The 10138-nt window shown below is 34.0% G+C and overlaps 1 protein-coding gene across 1 annotated transcript; it reads right to left on the reverse strand.

The window, feature by feature from the left end:
• Positions 1-6753: 6753 nt before the first annotated feature.
• On the reverse strand, positions 6754-9888 carry LOC125837550 (ubiquitin carboxyl-terminal hydrolase 20-like). The gene is made up of 9 exons (XM_049516646.1): positions 9679-9888; positions 8781-8901; positions 8586-8696; positions 8309-8457; positions 7999-8082; positions 7771-7926; positions 7559-7681; positions 7267-7471; positions 6754-6881 (listed from the first exon to the last, which is right to left on the reverse strand). The coding sequence occupies exons 1-9, from the start codon at positions 9886-9888 to the stop codon at positions 6754-6756; spliced, it is 1287 nt and encodes a 428-aa protein (XP_049372603.1).
• Positions 9889-10138: the final 250 nt, after the last annotated feature.

Consider the following 10138-nt stretch of genomic DNA (forward strand, 5'->3'; position numbering starts at 1 on the left):
CCCACGCACGATAAGAATAACAAGAAAGTGAAGTTTTTCCTAAAACACTGCGTAGCATCCCCCTCCTAGGTGTGGCGCTCTTCACACTCATGGAAGGGATTCTACTTAGTGTGGCTTTTCAGATATCCTAGGAATCTTAAACCTAAAGCTCTAACACAAAGTTTTTACGCCCCAAGGAAACCCCCTTGACATAAACATAGGATCTAGGATCACGAGTGACCCCAAGCTAACCCTGAGCTGGCATATCATAAGCATACTAAGATAAACTGTGATAGGAAATACTGTGCGGAAGCATAAAACCATAATTAACTGAAATGATGGGGAATATCCAATACTGTCTGAATATAAAAGACTAGGAGTTTAATAACAACTAAAATATCAAACTCAAAACTAGAATTGAATCTAATTATGTCTGAATAAAAGCCTCTAACTGACTAGAGATGTTGGGATATGCCCCCAGCTAAGTCTAGCAAATCTTCAACTGAAATGAAAGAATGGATAAATAAGAATCATGTCTATCATCCTCTAAGAATAAGGATTCACAAATGATACTATTGAATATGGATCGGGAACCGATCTACACGTCATCTGAATGTTGAGGACCTGAACCTACATCACGAGAAGATGTAGCGCAGAGTATATGTCAATACTTGAAAGGTACTGAGCATGCAGGATAGGATAAAGCTGACCAAATATATATAACTGAACAAGCATAATGAGCGATAATATATTATGAACATGATGAAGATGTTGAAATATATTGGATATAACTAAACTGAATGCAATGACCAAGTACGTGAAATACTAAAACTGAATATTGATATATTACTGAATAACCTGGTCAAATGCACTAGAGTCTGACTGTGGGAGCTACTATTAACCGACATAAAACCACGTGAGCTAACCGTGAGACCAATGTATACGCCCCATCAAGAGGACCTGATATACCTTGGCAGGAGTATAAAGGCATGCCTAACGTGATCACTAAATATACTGCCCACAGAGGGGACTTATAGATTTATAGGGTACGTAATTATTGGACTATGAGGGTGACTGACCCTAGTCTAACTCAGTATTAAGTCTACCCTAGTCTAATTTTGGGGAGGGGGTTGCAGGTGGTCAACCACCAACCCCACGTACGGTCCATGGGTCAACCTACAGTCCGTTGGTGGCGCCTTCAACTTCTGAAAATTTGTATTTTGTCTCTTTTAGAATCTGGGATGTTACAGCTTGATAGACGAGACAACCCAGACACAAAGAAGCTCATCCTGCTCCTCATATCAGCAGCAATCTGTGGAGCATAGCGTGACAGTTGAGTGAACTTGAGGCTATACTCATGCACACTCATGAATTCTTACTTAAGAGTGAGGAACTCTCTTACCTTTGCCTCTCCAGTTTACGGGAAAGAAATCCCCCATGAAGGCACTCTCGAACGCAGCCCAACTCACAATTGGTACCTCTTCACCTCTACTCTTCTTCCATTGATCGTACCAGATCCTAGCGATACCTTTGAGTTGGTATGCAACCAACTCCACTCAATCAGCATCGCAACATGCATCACTTCAAACACATTCTAAAACTCTTCCATAATGTTATCCGGGTCCTCAGTGACACTTGAACTGGTGAAGTCTAGAGGGTTAATCCTCAAACTCACAAATTCTAGATGTATCAGCCACACCTTATCGATTCCATATTTTGTGTCTAGCTTGGTTTTGTCACCACTTGACTCAACATCCAGATAGCATTCTGTAACTCAACATTAGTGACCTCTCCTTGGGGTTGCACTTCTAGTGCATTGGGTACCACTTGATCCTGGGGATCAACATTCCTCCTAGCAGGACGACCTCGAACAACTCTTAGTGGATGAATGATCTGAAAGATACACGCACGAATGAATTAGAAAGAAACTTTATAGAGCTGAACTCTAACACATGAAAAGAGTATGAAAGAAGGGAATTGTTTCCTCAATGTGACAACCTCATAATTATAGATTTGGCGCGCTTCACACCGCTAACTAGGAATCCAAAGACATGGCTTCATAGACACCCTAAGACTCTTGAACTCTAGGCTTTGATGCTAAGTTTATCACGCCTCGAGCCTACACCTTGGACGCGACTGACACTCAATACCCATTGTTGTCCCCAAACGAACCCTTGGCCTGGCTGAACTTACGGCGGAAGACTTACTTATAATAGATAAACTCAAAAGTAGAAACTTTAACTCAAATGTCTCAAAATGATAAACTCAGAAATGTATAAGAACATTCAACTGGAAAAGAGAAGGCAACTCGAGTCTCAAACATTAAAAATGGAAATGAAACAGACTTATTAACTACTACTATCTATCTATGAAGCCTCTAATACTATGAGGGATGTCGGTACAAGTCTCCCGATCATCCTGACAAAACTGAAATAATAGAAATAAATAAGGGATCCTTTGAAAGCAAGAAGGCTCACCAAACAACTCTGGAACTGCAATTGGTATCAATGAAGCGTTTGTTGATTACCCTGATCTTCTGTATATGCATCATGAAATTATAAAGGCCAATAACATCAGTACATTGAATGTACGAGCATGCAAAAGGAAATCTAAAGCATAACATAAGTTTGAGCTAGAAGGAAAGGAACATACTTACCTCATCTCAACTCAACTCAACCTCAACTCAAGGAATATTCAAGGAATAATCAAGGATACTTAAAATTTACTTATCTCAGAAGTACTCAAGGATACTCAAACTCAGAGATGCTCAACTCAGTTCAATATAAAGCATTAATAAAGATGCCTTATAAAGAAAGCTTTTAAAACAGTAGATAATAGCTCAAAGTATTTAAAAATACAATGATAACTCAATTTGTATGTCTGGGAGATTATCTAACCGACAACCATCACTATGAGGTATGTGATGATACAACATCTCACCCACACTGCCAGAATTTTTCTATACCTTGCCGAAGTATAAGACATCCTCAACTAAGTGGATCCACTAAGTTATGCTTAAAAAGCAATAAGGAATAATTTAAAAAGTATGACCCTTTCTACCCACGTTGACTACATGGTTTATGAGGACTTTGAGTTATTTGAACTCGTCCCCATATCGGTTCTCAATACTACTATACTCAGCTCATATGTTGAAAAATATTTCCTCATCCTCAAATTTTGAGATTATTACTCAAAAGATTCTCTTAATAGAGATTATACTCAAAACTCCTCATGAACTCATTTGGAAATCACGGTTTCCTCCTCATTTTAAATGTAAAAACATTTACTCTTGGGAATACATAGTTCACATATGTTCATTTTGAAATCCTCATACTCAAGTACTTAAGTCTTAAGACAAGTTTTACAAGATTTTAAAAGACTTCTCAAAATGACTCAAAAGAACTATCAAGACTTTACCCTTAACTCTACCTTGAATTTGAATTAAGAATACAAGTGTTATGATTCATGTTATGAAGGATCTCTTGATTTTTTGATGTAGTTTCAAGTAGTTAGAATTAGAAATGAGTGAGGGTATACTTTAAAAGAACGCACACGGGACAAACGATGGAAAAAGCGGCGGGGAAGACAACCCCGGTGCACTAAGTGGCACGGGGCTCCAGCCCTTAAACTACATAACCTCTTTTCTGGTGCATTGCTTGTGCGGCGCGCCAGCCCATTGCCCAGAATTTCTAATGAATTTTCTTCTTCATTTTTTGGCTTTAATTCACCTAGAATTGAATGGTTACTTCCTAACTCTCTTAGATTCGAATACCCAACCTTAGTAAACGGAAATACACTCATAATCAACCCTCAAACTCCTAACATTCATCTCAAGAACTCATCGAAACCTCAATAATAAAGATTTACGAATGAAACTTCAAGAACTAATCAAGAATCTCAATTCATGGATTATCATGGAAAAAATTAACTCAAGAAAGTCATGATTTGGGTGAGGGTAAATATATCCATCACTATGAACAACTTACGTACCTCTTAGGGATCAAACCCTTGGAGAAATTCCTCGATAAATCTCAAGAATTTTGACGAACACCTTGAATCTTTCCTCTTTTCTCCTCTTGAACTCCTCTCAAAACCCTAAGCGTATTTTAGGATTGTGAAAACTGAACCAAATCAGTTTAGACCCCCAAATATTACTAAAAATGCTCAAGCTTATGGGGTAAGGAAAAGACTAAAATACCCCTCATTAATTTGGGTAACTTTCCTTAATTGAAGAGGCTGAACTCAAATGGGTATATATCCCTCATCCAAACTTAGATTTTAGCAAACTCAACGGTGTTGGAAAGAGGACTTAGAGATCTTTCATTTGATATCTTATGGGCCACCTAACACATCATGTGCTAAAAGTTATGATCGTTTGAAGTTGACCAAAAACTCACAACTTAAGCTTAACTTGAACAAATCTCCAATTAGTTCTTTCTAAATTAGTTATTTCTAAATCTAGCTCTTTCTAAGGCGGGATATTACAATAGAAAAAATTTCATGGTGACGTATCTCCAGGAAAACAACAAAGTAGTAATATTTGTTAAATTTTCTCCATATATTGTCCAAGATAACGTCATCAATGTTTAATCAATATAGTTATCTTCTCAAGATTAATTTCTCTTTCTAAAGTATTTGAGTCTTATGAATTGATAAAGTTAAGAACCCTACACTATTTAACACTCATCACACACACATACACTATAACATATATATATATATATATTTATGTAAAATTCAACTAGTTAAATCCTCTTCCACATACATCAGATTTATAAAACTAGTAAACTTGCTCCGTGCAATCTAAAATATAGCTTTTCTAAATATCTAATTATGTAAAGATAAAAATTAAAAGAGTAGATTTTTCTTATAAAAATGAATATTGATAACTACGTTAAATTAGTTATCCTTTACTATTTGTTTCAATTGACTGAGAACGTGATTCTATATATTGAAAAAATTGAAGGTTGAGAATTATGGTAGAGGTTTTGTAAGTAGCCAAGTTTTATAGCACTTTTAAGGGGAAGAGTCGGGGTGGGGTAGGGGTTATAGTAGTCTCTTCTGATAATTCTCTCTTTATTATTATTATTATTATTATTATTTATTACGTGGGTATGTTTTTTACTTGATTGTTTTATTAATTGTTACTTGTTCCTTGTAATGTCTATCTTTCCTCTTTACTACCATTATTTTTTCTTATTATTTTATATTGTTATTTTGATTTTATATTATTCTTGCAATTATGTTTCAATAAATGTTCTTCTAAGTCAAGGGTCTATTAGAAACAATCTCTATACCTCACAAAGATAGAAATATATGTTTACATACGTCATGCTATTCTCATACCCCACTTATGAAATTATACTGAAAATATTATTATTACCTATCTAAACTTAAAATTAAAAAATAGAAAAAAAGGGCTTTAGCTGAATTTGAACACTTGTCTCAGGGGTGGTTCCCATAGCTTGTACTTACATAACAAGGGTACTCATATGCTTTTGTTGGATACAATATTGATTATATACTAATTTTTTTGTCAGTTTCTTAAGATAGATATACATATATAGACATGATTTTTTTTGAAGTTAACGGATGCAAGTGCACCCCAACTTGCAAGTGTGGGTCCACCTCTTTCTCCATACTATTCTTGTACCATTAAATAAGTCATTTAATATATAGGCTTATATTTATCATGATAATGTATTTTTGTTCTAACCAACCTCTATGTAGTTAAAGTAAAAATATTAACTTTTAAGTTTATCTATTTTATGCATGCATAAAGACTAATATATTTAAGGTATGATAAACGTGATAACAAACCTCTATGGTAGAAAATCATTTTTCAGTAAAGTATTACTTTATCCGTTTTAACTTATTTATAATATATTCCTTTTTAATCCATTTCAAAATGAATATTTCAACCATGAAACTAGGCTGGAGTTGAGTAGCGTTCTAATTACAGGCAGAGGCTGGTCAACATAAGTGGAGGCGTAAAAAAAAGTCTAATCAAACTTCATATGTATTTATTTAAAACATGAATTTTTCTTCCACTTTTTAGATGCAAATTAGTACTCAATATATTTTTATATAAATGATTTCTTTGACTTTTTTTCAATAATTAATTTTAGGTAAGATTATAGGTTGAAAAACATCCTTTCACTAAGACAATAATTCTATGAATTGTCAACATAATTTTATAAGTAATAAGGTGACAAATTTTAATAAAATTAAGAGTTAGAACCATAAATTCTTATTCAAGAAATTCATAATTTGGTTGTTACTTTAATAAATTTATTGTAATGCTCGAAACTTTAAAGAAGTTAGTAGAAAAGAATATGCACTTCACTATGTTCAACACTTTTTTCAACTATTAATTTGTATATTGACCATAATTTTGTTCTTACTAAAAATTTGAGGCCCCCGAAAATTGGGGGCCTAAGGCATATGGCTTATTATTTACATCGCAGAGCCGACCTTGATTACAGGTTTGATAGAGAACAGTAGCTAGCCAAAACTATATATGGAAAGATAGTAACTTCTATTTTATTTTATATGATGTCCAAAAAGATTATTTTTGTATCCAGAAATAATTCATACAAAATCTAATAAGATATTGCTTCTATCTTTAAATCAGTAAACTCGAAATTTTGAATACATCTATCGAAACCTTAAGCATTATATCAAAAAGACTGCTTTATGATTTCAAATTACTCATTTTGTTGTTGCAGCTACTCGCGCCATTACAGGAGGAAAACCTGCCAGTGCACAATATTTTCAATCTTCCAGCTTCCTCTTCTTTTCATTCAAAGAACTTCCATGTGAGTCACGGTTCAATGTATCCATTGATTCTTCATTCTGCTTTATTTCCACGTCCTGTAATTGATCTTCGCAATAAACCTGATCTGTTGATGTTATAAAAAACATAGTTAGTTTGTGTGTGAACACAATTTGATTGAAATTGAAAGAAGATATGTATTCAGATTTGAAGATGAGCTTTCAAATATTAAATTTGAACATATATCTTAATTTGGAAAAAAAGAAAGTTGAATTTGTGCAAGTGAAAACCAACAACTCACTGTAGAGTGTATACAGACCTTACATATACCTCGAACATATAAAGAGGTTATTTCTTATAGAGAGTAACTCAACAACAACAATATATCAAACTTAAGTAGTTGCAAATAGTGGAATATTGTGTATTTTCAAAAAGGGGAGAAACAAGCTTTCTATATTTTGTAAGGCAATTACATGTATTCTGGAATAAATAGAAGTAGAAGATGAGTTTACCATGAGAATCATTATCCTCAATCTTGTTAAGTTCAGGCTTCAGAGATGTCCCATCTGAAGTATCATTGGAAGTTGTGGGGGTAACAAAACATACGAAGGGCCTGTGGGTTTGACTGTAATCGAAAAACCACGGAGTGCCTCGCTTTGCATAAAACATGATATATGCCTCTTCTGCCAAAACAAGATCTTCTTGAACATAATCAACCTAAAACAATTAAATAAAATATGAAGTTAGTTGTCGTAAACACATATATTTTCTAACAAAACTAGGAAATTCTACTATTTTCCGTACCTTCTCGTCATCAAATTTGTACCATTCATTTGGAGCACAACGAATGAAGGTGTAATAGTGTCCTGAAGAGATTGAAGGTCCAGAATGCACTATAACTGCGTAGAGATCGTATTTCATTTCTTCCTATTAAAAAAAGAAAATTTTTCAAACAACATCATTTAACTGCTAACAAAAGATAAAATGTTCGTAAAAATCCAAATTAAGATACTCACGTTATTGATGTCATTGGTATAAAGAAGCATGTCCAATTCCAGAGGAAATAAAACATGCTTTCCTACCTTCTGAGAAACTAACCCATTATTTTTGAATCTCTTCAAATGTAGGGTAGCAACAGCATGATCGATGAGGAGTTGCTTCCCAAATGGCCCCTGTGTCTTTCACCTTTCACAAGAAAATTTAATTTTCTCAATTTTAGTGAAAGATTCAAGTGCGTCTGGTACACTGTCAACGTCCTCAATCTCCAAGCTTATGTCGATTAGAGGCTCGCGTGTGACAGATGTATGACCACAATTGCAACAGCGGAGCTGGAAATGGAGAAAAATAGACTAACAATGTAAATAAAATGTATACACTTGGGGTCTGGAGAGGATAGATTATATACAAAACTTACCCCTACCTTGGGAGGTAGAGATTATGTTACTTATAGACCCTCAGCTAAAGTAAATGCATTACAAAACACCTTAAAAAATGAAAACAACTGGAGAACAGAAGCTAAGATAAAATAGATAGAACAAACATGCAAATTCTTACCTTGCTCACAAGGTGACCTCCAAAGACCTCCATCACAATGTTGTCTTTTGTCTCTAAATAGTCGCAACAACTTTCAAGTTGATTAAGAAAGCACTGTAGGAATTCGTGTGCATCTTCTTGTTGGTTCTGACCGAAGTAAGACGAAAAATCTGATATTTTCACAAAGTTGAGAAACACATAGAAATATAAGGTACATAGTGATAGTTAAATGTTCTCTATAATGCAAACTAAAGTAAACTTGAGAAGGAAATAAATAAATAACTAGGTCGGGATATACTTTTCAATTGACTGACAAGTTTCGTTGGCCTGACAGAAAACCTCCCATAAAATATCGAAACATCAATAAGCTCTCGGATTATGCACACTACACAAAATCCGTGATAGTAAGCTGTAACAAGAAATGATGATAAGCTAAGGTAAAAGACACTAAAAATGGATCAAATTAAAAGGAAAAATCTAAGTTGATCCTTACATTGACATGGAGATACATGATCGATAGATCTAAGGAGCTGAAGTAACACGACAGTGTGCATAAAAGATTGCACAACCACATTTAAAAAGCATGTGTTGCCTAAATTACACATGCCAATGCCCTAAAAACAACAACGAGTTAATAGCTATAATACACACAAAGAAACATATAGTAGAAATAGGAGGTTTATATATATATATATGTGTGTGTGTGTGTGTGTATGATAATTCAATAACAACAACAACAACAACAAAACTCTCAATCTAATCTCACAATGTAGAGTATATGCAGAACTTATGAAAGTAGAGAGGTTGTTTAGTAATGTATGACATTGCAAAGTATACCTAATATTAGTTAGCCTCATGCTGAAAAGTGGATATTTTTAAAATTAAAACTTTTATCATAAGAGTGGTTATTTTTTCAATTACCGAGCTTAAAAGTTGTTAAACCCTACCCTATCTATATTACTACCTCATTGATCGATTAAGATGTCATAAACATAGGTTAAAATTGTAAAATGTAAAACTTGAAAGAGCTTAAAGATGGTTATCCTGCACTGTATTACTACATGATTAAGATTGCATAAAAATAGGCTAAAATTGTAAATTGGATCAATTAAAAGAGTTTAAAAGTTGTTAGACCACGCTATTTCAGAGTAAATTGTATCACTTGAAAAGAGATTAAAAGTGGTTATCATGTGCTATTTCTCTTTGTAGTTGATTGATAAATATCTCATAGAAAGATTAGAAGTATAATTTGTATCCCTTGGAATAGCTTAAAAGTGGTTAGCGCACTCCATTTCACTACACAACTAATGGTTTAATAATTTGGTGTCATAAAAATAGGCTAAAATTGTAAAATTGTACAACTTAAAAGTGGTTAAAAGTTTGAATCATACCGTTATTTTAACAGGCTTATACTCAATAAGCTTAGTTTCTTCCTCAACTATCTTTCTGAAATTCGCGGGCTCAGTTAAGCAAATGGGCACAATTGAAGAACTAGGTTCACCTTTTAAAGGAGACCATTCATCCCCATCTGAATACGAATACCCACTACTATCTGAAGAAATAATATAGCCAATTGAATCCGAATCAGCACTAGTGAGCATTGTTGGAGCAGATTCGATCCGACCCGATGACCCATCAACCAAACCTAAATCCTTTTTTTTTTTGTTCTTCTTCTTCAACTTCAATTTTCACCGATGAAAAATTGATATTTTTGTTCTCAATATCATTGGATTTCAAAGTTGGATGATCAGGTGAAGTCAGATTCTCTGCAATAACGTTTCCCATTGAGATTTCAAGAAAACAACAAAAACAAAGAGAAATGAAAAGATTGATTTTTGAAGATTTTTAAGA

The sequence above is a fragment of the Solanum verrucosum genome, unplaced genomic scaffold (genome assembly GCF_900185275.1).
Source record: "Solanum verrucosum unplaced genomic scaffold, falcon-dt-bn FXZP01000131.1, whole genome shotgun sequence".
Classification (NCBI taxonomy): Eukaryota; Viridiplantae; Streptophyta; class Magnoliopsida; order Solanales; family Solanaceae; genus Solanum; species Solanum verrucosum.

Bases quoted from the DNA above. Each gene is read 5' to 3' on its own strand.
- LOC125837550 (XM_049516646.1), bottom strand. From the start codon at position 9,888: ATGCTCACTAGTGCTGATTCGGATTCAATTGGCTATATTATTTCTTCA. The intron at 8,458-8,585 runs GTATATCCCGAC...TGAAAATATCAG, and splicing joins ACTTGTCAGTCAATTGAAAA to ATTTTTCGTCTTACTTCGGT. The intron at 8,083-8,308 runs GTAAGAATTTGC...CTCCATTTCCAG, and splicing joins GAGGTCACCTTGTGAGCAAG to CTCCGCTGTTGCAATTGTGG.